This window comes from Microtus ochrogaster, linkage group LG5 (genome assembly GCF_000317375.1).
Source record: "Microtus ochrogaster isolate Prairie Vole_2 linkage group LG5, MicOch1.0, whole genome shotgun sequence".
Taxonomy (NCBI): Eukaryota; Metazoa; Chordata; class Mammalia; order Rodentia; family Cricetidae; genus Microtus; species Microtus ochrogaster.
The window spans coordinates 21,928,528-21,946,159 of NC_022031.1; the positions used below are offsets into that span (position 1 = coordinate 21,928,528).

General features: G+C 44.8%; 1 protein-coding gene and 1 pseudogene across 1 annotated transcript in view; both read right to left on the reverse strand.

Moving 5' to 3' along the window:
- Positions 1-1,134, reverse strand: part of Prdm13 (PR/SET domain 13) — a 7,784-nt gene extending 6,650 nt beyond the window's left edge. The window contains 2 exon segments of the mRNA XM_005361914.2: positions 848-1,071; positions 1,074-1,134. Coding sequence (XP_005361971.1) covers positions 848-1,071; positions 1,074-1,134 — 285 coding nt within the window.
- An 8,285-nt stretch (positions 1,135-9,419) lies between these two features.
- LOC101987161 lies at positions 9,420-9,966 on the reverse strand (annotated as a pseudogene).
- Positions 9,967-17,632: the final 7,666 nt, after the last annotated feature.

Sequence of the window (17,632 nt, forward strand, 5' to 3'; positions counted from 1 at the left end):
CTCTAGGCGCTGACTAAAACCACGGTCTTTCCTTTTTAAACAAGCTTTTGACTTAATTTCCCGGTCCTGCCTGCCAGTCCTTGACTGCTAAGGCATCCCCCACCCTCTGCGGGCAAGAGTCTTTAAATTCCCCCTCTAATCAGGGGTCAAGACTGTGGGGGTGTGGGGAGGAAGCGGTCAGCGTTGAAGAGTTGTCCCTGCTGATCTCGGACTCTGAGAATCAGCTGCAAGGGTCCCAACTGGGTGTCCCCTCGAGGGTGGGGCTCAGCTACCTCTCAAACAGGCATCAAGATTAATCACCACAAGACTCATCCTCTCTCCATTTCCTATCCAAACCCAAAAGTAAATAAATGGAGACTTGGTATATTCCGAGAACTAATAACCTCACAAGAACTGTCTCCTCCGAGAAAAGGGATTGACTTGTTTAAAACAAAATTTAAGCCTCAAATGAGTAAACAGAACCGCGGAAAAAGTCCTTCCCATCCGATGCTTCCAGAGAAAAGGGTATGTTTGCCCAAAGAAGCAAGAGCCCAGGTGAGAGTTAGGAACCTTTACCACCTTGCTGAGGACACCCCGAGAGCGCTGGGGGAAACTATCAGTTCCCACAGGCCCCCATCCCTACAGATCCTGGCGCACCGATCTAGAGTCTGTTTCCACTCAGCTCTGTCCTCCCTTCAACTCACCCCACGTCCAGCTCAGTTATGAGACATTCTAAGGCTAATCGGATAATTCTACTCTGCAGAATTAGCAGGTATCCCTTTTCTCCACTTTTCCTCTCTATCTCTTTTCTGGATCGGAGCAATGGGAGGCGAACCGCAAGGGATGGAAATCCAGAATGGCCCAGTACCTTTTTCTTGGGCCCTGGTTCCCTGCGATCTGACAGGTACTTGCCCAACTTGAAGGTGCCAGGCACGGGCCCCAGGCGCAAGCCAGCCGGGATGCAGCAGTCAGCGTTCACGCTGGTGGCCGGAGTGCGTGAAGTTCCATGCATTGTTGCCACCGCCGCCTGGCAGACGCTGGGGCTCGCGGGGTCCTCCAGGAGGAGAGAGTGACAGAACCAGGAGCAGCCTCATGCGATGAAGGAGCCGCACCCCGACGTGCGTCTTCTGCCCGCAGAGTGACGCGGGCGGGCATGCACTGCGCCTTTTCAATCCGGGCGGGCGCCTTTTGGCACCGCGAGCGCAAGGGCGCGGAGTTTGGTGAGAGAGTTGCGCTGTGAAGCAGCTGCAGAGTCCCACCCGAGAGGGTCACATGGAGTGGTTCCCTCAGCCCCCTGCATAATCGAGGCCTCTGAATGGCTAGCACACAATGGTCCAGGCGACCTTCCCATTCCTAAAAATCCAATTTGTCAAGGGCGAAGAAAAGGCGCTGGTGAATCAAAGGTCCGGCGGGACCATTAATCCTCAGCATGGGGTATTGTCCCTGAGACAGTTACGATATTTTAAGTGACAAATCCACTGTATAATTTCTCCATAAATTTTACTTCCTTTTATTGTTCGCCGACAAACCAGTTTTGGAAAATAAGTGACTACTTTAAGTCTACTTGGCTGATTCCTTTGAGCCTTGGTCTACTTCAAAGATTCTTAATTCTCTCCCCTTGGCTTTATTGTAAAGGAGATTAAACAAAGAGATGGAGACTGTTTGGAGGACTTGTTAACTTCTATTGATTTCTGGCGTGTGCCATACAGAAATTAGGCAGGTACTTGATGGGAAAACACCAGAAAATACCTACACTTTTCAAATAACGACCATAGTTCCATTTCAGGGATTGGGTTCAGGCCAGTCCACCATTCAGAACCACGTTAGCTGTTCCCTCTACCCGGATTTGCCCCAAAATATGAAACCACCGGAACAATTTGAGAGGGAGAAGCCAGCTGAGCATCACTGCCGCTCTTCACACTCAGGGCCCTGAGTTTTCTCTGAGGGTAGGAAGCAGCCACAAAGCTTTGTAGGAGCTGCGCTCTGTGGATCGAACTGCGGCCTTGAAGAGGAGGAAGTTCTCCGCAGGGCTGTTAATCACTAATTCCCCGCAGCCGCCCCCCCCCCCCACCGGCCTGCGACTCATCAATTCAAACCTTGCTTTACTTTTAAGTTTAAAACCGGGAGAAAGTCCTGGCACTTCTCCAAAACCAAAAGGCTGGATTTTTGCTTATGTTTAAAGCAAATAAGAAAACAAACAAACAAAAAAGACCGCAATCTCTCAGCAGGGTGAGAAGAGCCATAGCAGGCATTTGGGTCAACTCGGGGCACCTTTCCGCAAATCCCACGCTGCCACCACTGAAGTCACCAGGAAACTCCTCCAGTGGCTCCAATGATGTGTCCTCCCTCCCACCCCATTCCCACCCCCTACCCCATCATAGAAAATAGAACAGAGGACCCTGTGCAGCACGCTCATTAGTGCCTTGCCCAAGAAGATGCAGTTGTGCTGTCTAGATCAGAAGTGACACTGGCTAACAGGATGTCCGGACAATCGAAGTCGCCACCTAAGCTGCCATCTGTTGGAAACCTGTATTCACAACCTAGGCAGGGCCAGAAAACTAATTCAAGCCCCGAGACACCTTCGGTGTGAATTATTCGGAGCCTCAGTCTCCAGATCTGCAAAGTGGAGCGGCTGGGTGCTAATGGCCACTTGCCACGCTATCCCTATTCACCCAAGCGTGTTGGGAAAGTGAGCAATAGTGGCACTAAGAAAGTCACAAAACTCGTTGCTTGCATCAATGGGAAAGCCAGGCCAGGTCAAAGGTCTCAAGTCTAAGCAAATCAAGACAAGACCATGCTGAACACAAAGAAAACAGACTCGGTACCCAGTCCACAGCCTAGGGAGCTATACCTCCTTGGGACACCAGAAAGTCTCTTGGTGGGCTTTAAGCAGCTGTGCTCATGTGACTGTGCGTTTTGCCCGGAACTATTTTCTAAGACAGCAAACTCTCAGTTTCACGCTCAACATTCCAATTGCTCCCCTCCAGAGATAGAAGAGGGCCTTTGATCCCAGGGCCCATGAATGGCAAAACCGGGCAAGGGAGGGGGGGGGGCTGAGGAAGCCTCTCCAATGAGTCCAGGGCAATAAATTTTAAGCCATGAACATGCCCCTCTAACCTCTGGCCTGGCAGCTCCGGATGACACCCAGTTTAACTTACCAGCACTGAGAACGAGAAGGGGGCGAGCTCAGGGCCTGGGTTCGGGACGCCTCCCTAGCCCTTCTTAACCAGTGAAAAAGCGTGAACGACACGCGAACAATTTTATCAATAGGACCATGTAAAGGCCGACTGTGAGGAAAGTTATTTATTAATATAGCCAATTGTGGCTGGTTCCCAGCCCCGCGAGAAGAAAGAGACTGTGCCAGAGGCATTCACACCAGCTCGCCGAGTTTTATTCTGTCCTGTGGCTCAGAGTTGCAGTTCCCCAAGTGAAATAAATTGTCCACAAAGGAGAAAAGGAACACATTTTCTTTTATTTTTCCTCCCCTAAAAAGCAAGGGTGAAACCAATCTAATGTGCCCAGTGGAGCAAGATGGGCCGTGAAAGGCTGGGTGTTAAAAGTAAAAGCGGGCTGTGCAGCAAATGGGATGGAAAATTAAATGAAATTAAATAGCTTGAACGGCCGTATTGTCCCTTATTAAAAAGACACATTAATTACATGGTCTCAGCCTTATTCAAAGACAATGTTGAGACTCAATCAAAACATTCCACTCAGCTTTTTTATCGACTTAAAATGGGCGTCCAGAGGCCCTGTTAAAGCAAAATCCCTCCTACACGGAGGTGCACGGAGAGCGTGGTTTGGGGCGGTCCTGCAGCCTGCCCAGGAAGGCTGGCACTCGGCTCCCGCGGCGGTTAACAGGTTGCCTAGGGAGGCTCGCTCTCACAGGGCTGCAGTGGGCGGGAAAGGAGGGTCATTCGACCTGGCCCGCAGCTTCCACCCGGCTACCGGCCGGCTTAGCTCGGCCACCCTGCGATCCTCCTGGCAGGAAAGAGCAGACCTAGGCCTCCCTGGATGAGCACGGTGGTTCGTCTCGGATCATGCTTTTGGGGACGATCGGTCTCGGTTCTCGGGGTCCCCTGGGAGGCTGAGCTGGCTGCCCCGCGTAGGTCCAGGAGTCAGGTCCCCGCTATTGCGCCACACAGTCCGCACCCTAGATGGAGAGAGCCCCTGCTGGCCTGCGCAGGCCCGAGCCGCCGGACTCAGCGGTTGCCAGCGGTCCTGCGCTGGCCCGGGAAGCGCCCCCTGCGGGTGTCTGTGCCGGCCCGGCGGCCGGGTCAGAGCAGACCAGCTGCTCTGCCCCCGAGGCGCGGGTGGGACATTAAGGCCGGTTCTGAATAGGGAGACTGCGACCGGCTCTGGGAACGCCACCAGATGACGCGCCGGCGACGAGGCCTTTTCCCCCTTAATTACGTGGACGATGGGTGCGCGACGGCCAGGAGACTTCAAACTTGTAGTCAAGGACGCAGCCCTGACACCGATGGTGGGTTTTGTGGTGCCTTTTTTTGGTTTTGTTTTCTTTCTTTTCTTTTTTTTTCTTTTTTCTTTTTTTTTTTTTTTTTTTTTTTTTTTTTTTTTTTTTTTTTTGGTTTGGTTTGGGTTTTTTGTTTTGTTTTGTTTTTTGGGTTTTTTTTTTAAGTCTGCCATTGGAAACGACTCAATAAAAGTATTCAGAGTCCCTCTCAAAGTTGCCTTTTAACCGGAGTTCTCCAACTTATTTCTTAGTTCTTTCGGTTGACATGGTGCAAAGAAAAGTCAGCGAGCGTGCTGCTGAATTGCAATGTCTTGGGGCACCTCCATATTCACGCTTCTCTGCCGGCCTCTGCCCGAGGAGCCCGCGCTCAATTCGATTTTCCTTGCTATTGGGCACATTTAGGAGCGCCTCTATTTGTGAAGTTCATTTCTAGGCAAATGTATTCAAGAGCTGATGGGAATGAATAGGACCGTGTGTCAGCCGCCCCTAATTGGGATTAAAGCACTTAGGAGCATATGCAGAGACTGACAGAAATTCTCAGGTTGCATTGTCTTCAGACTTCCACCCGTTCGGACGCTCCTCCTCCAAGGGAGATTTATAAAGATTGCGGGGAGAAACTGAGGAAAGAAAGACGAAAGGAAAAGAGCCAGGCTAATAGCTCAGGATGGGGCAGCAGCTCAGCTAGTGGAGGTGGCGGCTTCGCAGAAAAGAGACTGCAGGATAATTGAATGCGGGCGGGGGAGCAGGTCTGAACTCTAATCTGAAAGGCGGAGAGTTAAAAGGCGAAATAAAGATGTTCTTGAAGCTCCCAAACGCCCCTTCCTTTTTTCTTTCCCCTGAAGAACCTGCCTTTATTTCTCTTCATCTCTGCTGCCATTCTGCACCCCCAAAGCACATACCCTCCCTCGAAGAAATTTTACACAGGTTGATACTTGAAACGGAGAAGTATCCTCGCATAGGAAATAAAAATAACTTTTGCATGTTGAAAAGGTCGTGCTCAAATAATCCTGGAAAAGTTTCCTGATGAGTGTGTCAAATATATGTAAGTGTGTCAAAATACAAACATAGTGAGTTCTCCTGTACGTACAAATAGTGTTTGGATATGTAGTCCACCTGTAAATCTCAGTCCAGAAGTAAACAGTGAGGTTTGGGGCTGAGGTGACAAATCCTTTGAAAAACTGGGAACTGTCATGGAGCCGAGACAGATAGTTTTCTAAACAGAGCAATGGCAGCCTCCTTAAGCATCCTCCCCCAGGAGCAGAGAGGCCTGAAAGACAAACCAAACACTAACCAAGAGTGAGGATTTCCAGTGTTACCAGGATTGTTTGGCTCACCTGGAAGCACTGGTTTCTTAGAGGACCCCGAGACTGGGTGTCAGGACACAGAATCAGGGGGAGATTTCTCATCGCATCCTTTGCGGTAACGTTTTGGACTTGATAAGGTAGGCATATACAAGAATATAGTTCCAGTTAAAAGTTATTATTCAGCCATAAAGAAAACTCTTCATGAGTGCAAGGGGGGAAGAAATAGAAGGTGGGATGAGACTCTGGAGGGGACAGTAACCAGTAGCTTCTGTGACAAACTTCTATTCAACACTTGACTCTCACGCTGATTCCAGGGACCTTACTAACCACACAAAACCCAGAATCCCCACGTCCTGAGGAAGCTGTAGTGGAAAGCTGTGCTCGCCAACTATGATGGGGATTCTGGGCAATGATGATCATGTGCCACAAGAACAAGCTCCAGGAGTGACTGGACATTTTCCTTTGCAGTTCCTCGGCAGAACTAAAAGCTTCTTTTCTTCCCAGGGCAGCTCACCTCATAATTACATTGCACAAGTTTGTGTCCTATAGAAAGTAGATCTTCCTTGAATCCGATGTTTCTTTTGTTTGTTGTTGTCATTACTCCTTATTCTTTTTTTAAAAAAAAGTTATTACATTTTATTATCTGCTTTGTGTGTGTGTGTCTGTGTAAGTGTGTGTCTGTATGTGTCTGTGGGGGGTGTGTGGGTGTGGTGTATGCACATGCCAGGGCACAGTTGTGTAGATCAGAGGACAGCTTACAGAGTGAGTCAGTTCTCTTCAAACATGTGAGTTCACAGGATCAACCTCAGGGCATTAGGCTCAAGCCTTCTCGCCAGCCCTCTTTGCATCTTTTGATTGGCATAACCTAATTGTACCAAGTAATGAGCTTTGCCGTGGAATGTTGATAAATTCTTGTCTTACTTTTAACATATTCATCCTACTTATTATTACCTACTATTGTCTAACTTCCTTGGAAAGTGGTACATAATGGAAAGAAGCTAACTGTGCAGGCAGATTTATAGGTAAACTATGAATAATGGAAGTTCACCAGATATTCTTTACAGTGGTAATAGGAGCAAAGCAATAGAAACTTCCAGCTATATCACAATCAATAACCAAACTCAACTGCATTAGCTCCATCGCCCCAAAACAATGAACAACCTCACCACCAGTATCTAGCACCTTACTGATCATGGCCTTGTCTCATGCATGGCTCCATCTAAAAAATAATAGTAAAGTAAAATAAAATAAAAACAAACAAAAATGAATACTACAAAACAAACAAATAGGAAAAACAGAGCCAAAGAAAAAGCACAAAAGATAATATAGATGCAGAGGTGCACACATTTGCACACACAGAAATTCCATAAAGACACAAAATCAAAAAACAAAATGTATAAGCAAAAGATCTGTAAAAGTGCAGACAAAACAGGAATGGGGGAAAAGGCTCCAAAAATATTAGAGTTTGCTTTTTGAGGACCATCTACTGCTGGGCATGGACCCTGCCTTTAACTGTGGTTTGTAAACCCAGTGAGATGCCCTTGGAGAAAACTAATTTTTCATTTCTGAGGAGTTGTCAACTGAAGATAGCTTCTGGATTAGGAACGGCGGCTTGTGTCCCTTTCTCCTCTCAGTGCTGAGACTGTGCCTGACTTGAACCTGTGCAGGTCTTGTGTACTGTCACAGTCTCTGTGAGTGTATATGTGACTCATTCCTGTTGTGTTCGGAAGACACTGTTTCACTGGAGCTGGCCATTACCTGTGACTTATAATCTTTAGGTTTCCTCCAAGTCAACTCAGCTTGGAGGAAAATATTAACTTTACATCCCCTCAAAAATGTCACCTAAAAGAAGAGCTTTAGGAAATGTTGGACTCCCCTAAACTCCAATAGTTGACTCTTGATTCCTTTAAGTCAGAAATGACAGTGCTCTTCTTGTTTATGAGTAGAGTAGTTGTGTCCTTGTCTGGCCCAAAAGGCATGAGAACAAGCTTTTGCAGATGTGCATTGCTCTTTTTATACTAAATCTCAATCTTATGATTTTGCCAGTAAAGACTCAGGAGTCAGATGTTGGGGTGAAAACATGTTAGCTCGGAAGGCAGAGGAGCAACCAGTTGACCTTTTTCCTTAGCTGGCATCTCAGAAAGAGCTTCCTTTCTGCCATCCCAAAACAAACGATCACCAGACTCAAAGCCCCTCCTTCCTACTTCCTGTGAGTTTCTCTAGTCAATTTCCAGACTCTGCATAGCTCTCTACAGCTACTTCATGCCAACCAGTTGTTGACTCTGCTTCTTGGCCCAAGGTTGATTTTATTTAATTGATGCAAACTCAGGGCCCACAGTGTAATCAAATATCCTGCAACAGAACATGGTCAGTACTTTCCTTTATTTTTGAAAAGAATGTTCAGGGGGTGAGGGAAGCATAATTGTGACATATGCTATCCTATTGACCATGTCAGGTAGGAAGGAGTCTTACATTCCCTAATCACCCCATGGGCATCCTTCATGGCACTCTGGGCTCAAAAATGATAGCCTTCCCAGATAGAGGAGAATCAACTATTCTCCAAAAGGATTCATGAATAGCTGTGGTCCCTGCTAGAACACACAAATAAACTTCCAAAGAAATAACCATTATTTTCTTTCTTTGAATGTTATATGAAAACATTGTTTCTAAATAACATCGGTCATCATAAAGGACCAAACCCGAAGACAGACATCAGAATGTAGGAGTGTCCAAATACTCATGATTGGACCATTCTGAGCCTCTAATTTAATCAATTTTACAGCAGATACACCTTTATATAAATAGTATTTCAGGTGGTAAGTTTCTTTAGTTGGTTGGTTGGTTGGTATTTATTTTTTGGTCTCACTGTGAAGCTCTGGCTGTCCTAGAACTCATTATGTATACCAGTCTGACCTAGAACTCAGAGATCTGTCTGCCTCTTCCTCCCAAATGCTGGTATTAAAGGCATTTACCACCATGCACCGGCTTCTTCAGGTAATAAGTTCTATGAAGCAGACTAAAGCAAGGCCAATACTGAGGAGGGTGCTGTTTTATATGGAGTGGTTAAAAAACGATCTCACTGATGTTATTTGACTGGAAGGAAGGAAGAAGACAGTCATGTAAAACGTTGGGGGGTGTATTAATGCCCTGTCCTAGCTAGTCTGATGTCAGCTTGACATTCAAACTGGAGTTATTGGAAAGGAGGGAACCTCAGTTAAGAAAATGCCTCCATAAGATCTGGCTATGACACATTTTTAAAATTAGTGATGGATGGAGAGGAGCCCAGCCCATTGTGAGTAGTGGTGCTATTCCTGATGGTCCTTGGTTCTATGAGAAAGGAGGCTAAGCCTGGTGGTCGTGCATACCTTTAATCCCCACACTCAGGAAACAGCGACAGGCTGATCTCTACAAGTTCGAGGCCAGCCTGGTCTGCAGAGAGATTCCCAGGACAGCCAGAGCTACACAAAGAAACCTTGTCTTGAAAATAAACAAGCAATCAAAGAAAAAAAAAAGCAGACTGAGCAAGTCATGAGAAGCAAGTCAGTAAGCAGCACTCCTCCATGGCCTCTGCATTAGCTTCTGTCTCCAGTTTATTGCCCTGTTTGACTTCCTGTCCTGACTTTTTTTTTCTTTTTACTTTTATCTGCATTTATTTCATGTTGAATTTATTCCCATGCCATAAGTTTTTGTTTCTTCTGGGATATCTTTTTCTTCTGTGCAACCTCCTCTTCTGGCTTTGGAACAATCTGTTCCTTTTCAGTGAGGATCATCTCCATGTGGCAGGGGGAGATCAGGTATGGGTTAATCCAGCCATGAGCTCTGTAAGTTCGTCGGCGCATCTTAGGTGCTTTGTTCACCTGGATGTGCTCAATGACCAGAGAGTCCACATCTAAACCCTTCAGTTCAGCATTGCTCTCTGCTTTTTTTCAGTATGTGCAGCAAAAATTCTGCACTCTTTTTTGGCCACCGACCCTGTGTCCAGCCCCACTGTTTGGCGTGGACGCACCTACCAACTCCACCATTGTACCGTCGGAATGGCACACACTGCTTCTTCAAAGTGACATCTTTCAGATACTTGGTGGCTTTTCGGATATGCATACCCTTGATGGCCTGGGCCATTTCACGGGTGTTCTTAAAGTGAACCCGAAGGTTTGATCCTCTCGATTTGCATGATTTTGTAGGGTTTTCTGGGTCAAGAGAGTAGCGAACCATCTTCATGGGTCACCTCTGGCCGCTTACAGGAAGAGGCCTGTCCTGACTTCTTTAATAAAGAACAGTCATGTGGAAGAAGAAGCCAAATAAAGCCTTTCCTCCCCAACTTGGTTTTGGTCATGGTATTTGGTCACAGCAATAGAAACCCTAACAAAGACATGCCCCAAGGTAGATGTACACCTTGTAGTTTCAAAGTTTAGGCCAAAGTGAGTGGAACAGAGAATGTGAGGTGTATATGAGGGTGGAGGTCGATGATAGCAGAGAGAAAATAGTGATGTCTATTTGTGTAGGTTCTTCTGAATTATACTAAAGACTATAGACATGTGTGTTTCACTAGTCCAAGTTCTCATAGAGATGTTGGGTAAGACGATCAGGTAGGAGACAGTGACTTTATTATCTTTAATATGAGATTTTTCTATAAAGGGAACTAAAAGAAATAGGATGATAACTAGAAAGAGACATAGGATCAAAGAATTTTAAATTTGGTGGACGTACCAGCAAACCTGTGTGGTGACAAAGGCTAAAGGTATTGATGCTGCGGGAGAGAATTTCAGCCACTCAGACCCTGGTAGTTCCTCCACGTTTACATCTTACCAAATCACGAAAGTGAGAGAACCCTAAAGATCAACTTATCCATCCTTCTTCTTGTTAGTTTGTTCAGAACTGAAACACAGAAAAGCTACGCTTACCCAAAACTGTGCAACCGGTGGGAGATTCAGTTTACCCTTTGTACCATGTTTTCCTAATGTAGTTTTTTATTAAATATTTTATTTAATATTCATATATGAACATAATTTGTTTGAATCCAACCCATCCATATCCTCTCCTCGCTGTAGTCTTTTTCACGATTTAATTATTCATTAATTCCCACTTAGATCACGTTTAAATGTAGCATTCAGTGCATTAAATACATTCAGACCATTGTACAAGCATCACTACCAGTTCCCCAAACACAAACTTTGTGTTCATTAAATAACAGTTCACATCCTCTAGCCACCCAATCTGCACCCACTGACGTGCATTTTACCTTGATGCTCCATGAATCTGGCCGTTCCAGGTCCCACATACAGTAAAATCATAGAAAAAATAGTGTCTGGGCTATTTTCATCTGGCACATTGTTTTCAAGATGAACACCATAAAATTGTACAATACAAAGTATACATTTCATATGCAAAACTATGAAACTTTAACCCTATAATCAAGGGGCAGAGGTATCACCAGGAGCAAGCACAAAGCAAGCTCCTCCAGCTGGCATCATTTCTTAGTGTGGTCTGTTAGAGGGAAGAGGAGAGAAGGGAATGTTAGCTTTTCATCCTGGTACTCTCATGCCTCCTGTTGGGAAGCAAAGGAATTGACTCTCTCCTAATCACTGTTAAAAAAAGCGAGAAGCAATTCATAAAATTCAAATAGCTCTGAACCAAGGAGGCATATCAAGGTGAAATTTCACATAGTTATTTGTAATCCAAACTGCCTAACAGGTGATGTTTGAGATTCAAACACTCAGAAGGTGGGCAGGAGGATTGCTTGAGCCCGAGAAGCTGAGAAGGCTGCGGGGTATCCACCAGAGATGACTGCTTGGGCGGGCATGGGTTTAAGCAATAGAAAGTCTTAATTAGCCGGCTGGTGACTTCACTGAGTATTCAGGATCCCAGTGTAGCCCTGAGCCTTTCTCGGGGGTGAACTTTCAAGCAGAAAAACCATAACCTGGGTTGATATACTTCGGTTAACAAGAACAGTTAGTCAGAAGCAGAGCTGCAGAAGCCAAAAAGCTTGAACAGTATAGATTTTGATGGAACAGGTCTTTGTTTCAGTTTTGGCAGGTGGTGCTGTCCACATGCTGAGTTTCATGGCCTGAATGTGTTCTTCCACCATGGAGTCAGTTATGCTAAGAGCTGGGGCCTGTTATGTTCTGTTGAGTATGAGTCAAATTGTGCATTCATCTGGGGGCAGAGTATTATGCTGTCCTTTTAGCATTAAAAGTGTAACAGAATATATTCTCTGCTTATAGGCGTTTGAGCAAGCAGAGTCCTATACTGGGAGACAGGAGTAAAAGGATCACTGGCCCAGCCATGGCTCTAAATACAGTATTTAACAAGGAGAACAAAGATTGGTGCTAGTTGTTAGATTCTTGACATTTCCTTTTCCTTCCTGAAGGTTATTTTGTTCATAACTAATTTTTGTTTAATTATCCCTGACCGATCGGTATAAAAGCAACAAGTTTCTCCCAGTGCCAGAAAGAAACTTTCTTACTCATAAAGAGGAGGTCTGGACCTCTTCAATTCTGAACAGCCACACTAAGGAATCTAAGTGGGCTTTCAAATCGGAAGCAGAATTTTCTAGATGGCCCAGGTCTATGGTTACTTTAGTATTGAGTTTCTTAAAGTTTTTAACCCCTGTAAGTAGGGCTGAAGTTTCAATTGCAGCAGAGCCCGATACCTGCCTCCACCGACAGGGGGAATGAGAAGGGTGGTGGCTCATCTCACATGAGAAAGCCCAGACTCTAACTGGGGTGGGCCCTGCCTTCTATTTCATTATAGGTGAACACCTGTGGTTTAACATGCATGAGGATACAATGGAGTGAGTTTTCCTTCTGTGAGTAAAAATTCAGAAGAAGCAACCCAAGAGTCTTTTGGGCCTGGAAATACATTATACTGCCATTTCTGGGATTAACCAGATGTGTGTGGCTACAGAAATCTACATGAGGGAACTATCTTGGGTGACATTAAACAGGCACCCTTCCCCTGAAGGTCCTTGTGCTGGCTAGTCTTGTTATTTTGACACACAGAGTAGAGTTATCTGAAAGGAGGGAACCTCAATTAAGACAATGCCCCCATAAGATCTGGTTGTAAGGCATTTTCTTAATTAGTGGTTGATGGGAAGAAGGCCCTGTTCATTGTAGATTGTGCCATCCCTGGGCTGGTGGTCCTAGGTCCTATAAGAAAGCAGGCTGAGCAAGACAGGGGAAATAAGCCTGTAAGCAGCACCCTTCCATGGCCTCTGCATCAACTTCTGCCTCCAGGTTCCTCCCCTACTTGAGTTCCTGTCCCAACTTCCTTCAATGATAAACAGTGATGTAGAAGTATAAGCTAAATAAACCCTTTCCTCTCCAACTGGCATTCTGGTCATGGTGTTTTCTTGCAGCTATAAAAACCCTAGAACTGTTTGTTAGGGTGATCTTAGGTTGAGCCCATTTACAGCTGTGAGGGTCAGAAGTGGAGTGTATTGTTTGATTAGTTCCAATTCCAACATAAGATGGGGTCCAGGCACAGCCAGCAGTCCTGACCTATGTCCAGTTGAGTATGGTTAATAAAATGATACACTCTTTCTAGCATCCTGAACACTGACGGCCTGGCCTCCGCTGCCTCCTGGACATTTATCTTTGAGGTTACCGAAAGCATTCCCGGAGAAATTGTAGTTTTGGAGGTAGATCTCATATTTCAGAGATATCATGATGGGTCATTTTGGGCCAATGGGCACAATAACTCTGTGTGCAGGTTTCCTTGGGATCCGGACCACTCAGGTATAACCTGAGCTAGGTTCTGCTAGCTTTCCAATAATGATTTTTTGCTTCCTGCCAGACCATAACTTTTATGGATATGGAATTGCATTCTGGTGCCCACAGTTAAGCACTATGAAGGAATCAGTGTGCCCCCAGGAAAATTAGGATTTGTAACCTCATGGATCACAATGGTATTTACCTGGTTTCTGGCAGACCAGGGAAGAATCAGCTGGGTAGGCATAGCACTGAATAGATCAAGCCCCTTCTCGTGACCTGTGAAACCACTGCACAGGGGCATGCTCCTCCCTAGAGTAAACAAACCATCCCCCAGTAGCCTCTGAATCTAATATTTTAGAGAAATCTACCTAGAAGGTAGGTAGGTTGTGTCTCATTGGCTAGATCGGCTATGAACTTCATGAGCTCCCCAGTTCCCATCTTTCTTAATTCTCAAATCCCAGGTCAATAGGACAACCTGAGAACATGGTAACAACTCATTCTATAGCCTTCTTCAGCTGGTGGGACTCTCTCTCTCTCTCTCTCTCTCTCTCTCTCTCTCTCTCTCTCTTTCTCTCTCTCCCTCTGTCTCTCAGACTTGTTAAAAAATGTATTCATTTATTTATTAAGTCTACAGTGTTCTGCCTGCATGCCAGAAGAGGGCACCAAAGCTCATATAGTTGTAAGCCACCATGTGGTTGCTGGGAATTAAACCTGGGTCCTCTGGAAGAGTAGACAAGGTTCTTAACCTCTGAGCCATCTCTCCAGCCCTCAGATTGTGATTCTCTTTACCCATATAAGCTCACCAGGTTGAAATTTGTAGGCAGGCTCAGACACGGGCAAGAATACAGACTCTTGAAGTTTCTGATGGATAGCCCTCTGGGTCTGTTGCAGGGTCTGCAAGGAAGAAATGGTTAGCAATTTTTATCTTAAGAACTTCTCAATACAGGGTGTATCTGTCCCTTAGGAGAGTAAAAAGGTAGGAGGTTGGCTCAATTTTTGCTGGACTCAAGGACACATGTTAAAGGTGTTTGCCCCCCTCCACCACCCTTTTTAACCTACCCTGAGCATGGTAGCCAATAGGCACAATGTAGTTGATAATCAACATTTAGGACCATTGCCAAATTTATGCAAACTTTGGCTGCTGAAGTTCTCGCCATTGTCAGACCCTAGGGAGGGGCAACCCAAACCTAGAAATAAGATCTGAGCTTGAGTAACAGCAATTTTAGTTGCTCCCAATTGGAGATTGGTGGCCATCTGTCTTCTGATAATGACAGGGTGTACTGGTCTCTCTTCTGGCAAGAACCATCACCCATTTGTCTCCTATTTGGCTTTTTTTCCTTTTTGTGTACTTGATTTCCTTGCATGGATTGGGCTCTGGAGCAATTCAGGCTCAGGCAGGGTAACTAAGATCTGGAGAGGTCCCACTGGTTCTAGGGATGACTTCCTGGTGCCTAAGTCTGCTGTCCTGTCCCCTCAGGCCTCTGGGGATTCCACTTTTTTGGTTGACAGATTGAACAGAAACATCCCACGGACAGGACATAGGGATAGTTGAAATGCTGGAGTACACTGTAGCTGACTTTTGATAGCCTTTGATGAAACAATTCTAACAAGAAAGACAGGAGGTAGTTCCAGGACAGCCAGAGCTACATAGTGAGACCACTTCTCAAAACAAACAATTAACAAAGTATCTGAGACTACAAAATCTTTCTTTTATCCAATAAATCATAATTTCTAAAGGCATTCTCCATTCTGCTCACCACATGGATTCCCGTGCCTGCAGAGGCCAGAAGAGAGCATTGGCCCCCTGGAACCAGAGTTACAGACAATTATGAGCCATCATAGGGATGTTTGGAACTGAGTTCCACTCCTCTGGAAGAGCACAGTGCTCTCAAAGGCTGAGCCATCTCTCCAGCCCCCTGTTTAGTGATTTGTAAAGCTGAGCACCCAAGACTATACTTTCCATAATCATTTTCTATAGTTCATTAAAACTGAGTACTGAAGAAGTTCAGTAATTCATATCGGCCATATGCCAGTTCTTGCTGGCATCTGGGGCTGAGATCAGTTCGGCGCTCTGCCTGCCATTCCTAATGGTATGCTATAATTATATTTCAGCAAGAGAAGAGATGGGGTAATTAACAAGTGATTATTTGCTGGGAACCTACTAGTAGCTCAGGATGTGGAAGGGCCTGTAGCCCTGTGGTATTATTGATCCTTAACAGAGTCCACATTGCTACATATTCAACACTATCTTCTTTGGGCATCGACACTATGATAGAGAAGTTACACACACTCCAATGCTGTGGAATAATCCTTCTGTACACTGTGAATATATTGGCCAAGCATTTGTAATTAATATAAGCTTTCGTGTGTTTATTATGTTCAAGCTGGGCATGGATTATGTAATTGAAACCTGTAGTCCCAGTACTGGACAGCGAAATACAGAGGAGGTCAGCTGACGAGATGGCATCTTCCTCGGCTTAAACTGAAGATGAAAAGAAGTGTTGTGAGGTATTTGAGCTGTGTGAAGATATGCCACTGTGATTGGTGTAATAAGGAGCCTAGTGGCCAATAGCTAGGCAGGAGAGATAGGCAAGACCTATCTCAGCTACTTGAGTTTCTTTTGAGAATTCTCTGTTTAGATTTGTAGCCATCTGTTCATTTATATTTGGTTTTTCGAGACAGGGTTTCTCTGTGTAGGCATGGTGTGGTGGCACATGCCTTCTAATCCCAGCATTCTGGAGACAGAGGCAGGGGTGTCTGTGTTTGAGGACAGTTTGGTCTACACAGTGAATTCTAGGCCAGCTAGGATCACATACTGAGACCATGACAAAAAATGAAAAACAAGAAAAAATAAAGAACTAAAATGTCATGCTTACTATTACCTGTATTATTGTTATTTTATTCTTTTTCTAAATTTATTTATTTAATATGTATACATTATTCTGCCTCCATGTAGAGAGCACCAGATCCCATTACAGATGGTTGTGAGCCATCATGTGGTTGCTGGGAATTGAATTCAGGACCTTTGGAAGAGCAGCCAGTGCTCTTAACCTTTGCGCCATCTCTTCAGTCCCATACCTGATACTATTTTAATATCATTGAAAATTTACAACCACTGGACGTGCAGTGATGGCACATGCCTTTAATCCCAGCACTCGGGAAGCAGAGGAGGAGGATTTCTGAGTTCGAAGCCAGCCTGGTCTACAGGGTGAGATCCAGGTTAAGACCAAAACTACATCCTGTCTTGAAAAAATTTACAACTATCAAATGACTCAGATACCTTGATTTTCCCTGTCTCACAGATAAACTGAAGTTCGGGGAAGCTAAGTGTTTTAACTAAGGTTACATGAGTGGCAAGTGGCAAAGCCTAACAAAAGGCACATATAGTCATGCCTGGTTAAAATTGAGTTCTTAACTACTACACTTTACAATAATTTTAAAATCTAGCTATCACCAACAAAAATATCTATCCAGGATTTAAAATAATGCAGAAATGGTGAATAATCAGGTATAGGGAAGGAGGGAGATAAACAGATAGATAGATAGATAGATAGATAGATAGATAGATAGATAGATAGATAGATAGATAGATGATAGATAGATGATAGATAGATAAATAGATAGATATACAAATACTCTTAGTTTCAAGGCAGAATAGTGAAGATAAAAATCTAATTAAAATTATAATATGATCCCTAATAATAGTATTTGAGAGGGCAAAGATGTACAACTTTAAAATAAGGGGAAAACAGAGGCAGTAGAATCTTTGAGGCCAGCTTGGTCTACAGAGTGAGTTTCAGGACAGCCAGGGATACACAGAGAAAGCATATCTTGAAAAACGAGGGAAAAAAATCAGTATGTCACCAAAATAAAATAAAATAATTCTCTGAAAGTAGAGGGGAAACTGAGTGGGGAAATGAACTGACACACACCTTCAATCCCAGCGTTTGGGGAGGCAGAGGCAGGAGATCTGTAAGTTTGAGTCCTGTCTGAAATTGTTTAAAAAAAAGAAAAAAAGGAAGATTAGTTTCTGATTCAGGTCAACTTAATTCAACCTACATTTCTAGAGTACACTCAAAGGTTATTTACTGCACAGCTCAAGAGTTCTCAGCTTTAGGCCCTTGACGGACATGACCCCTCTGTGAGCTCTGGAGAGCACCGCACATTTG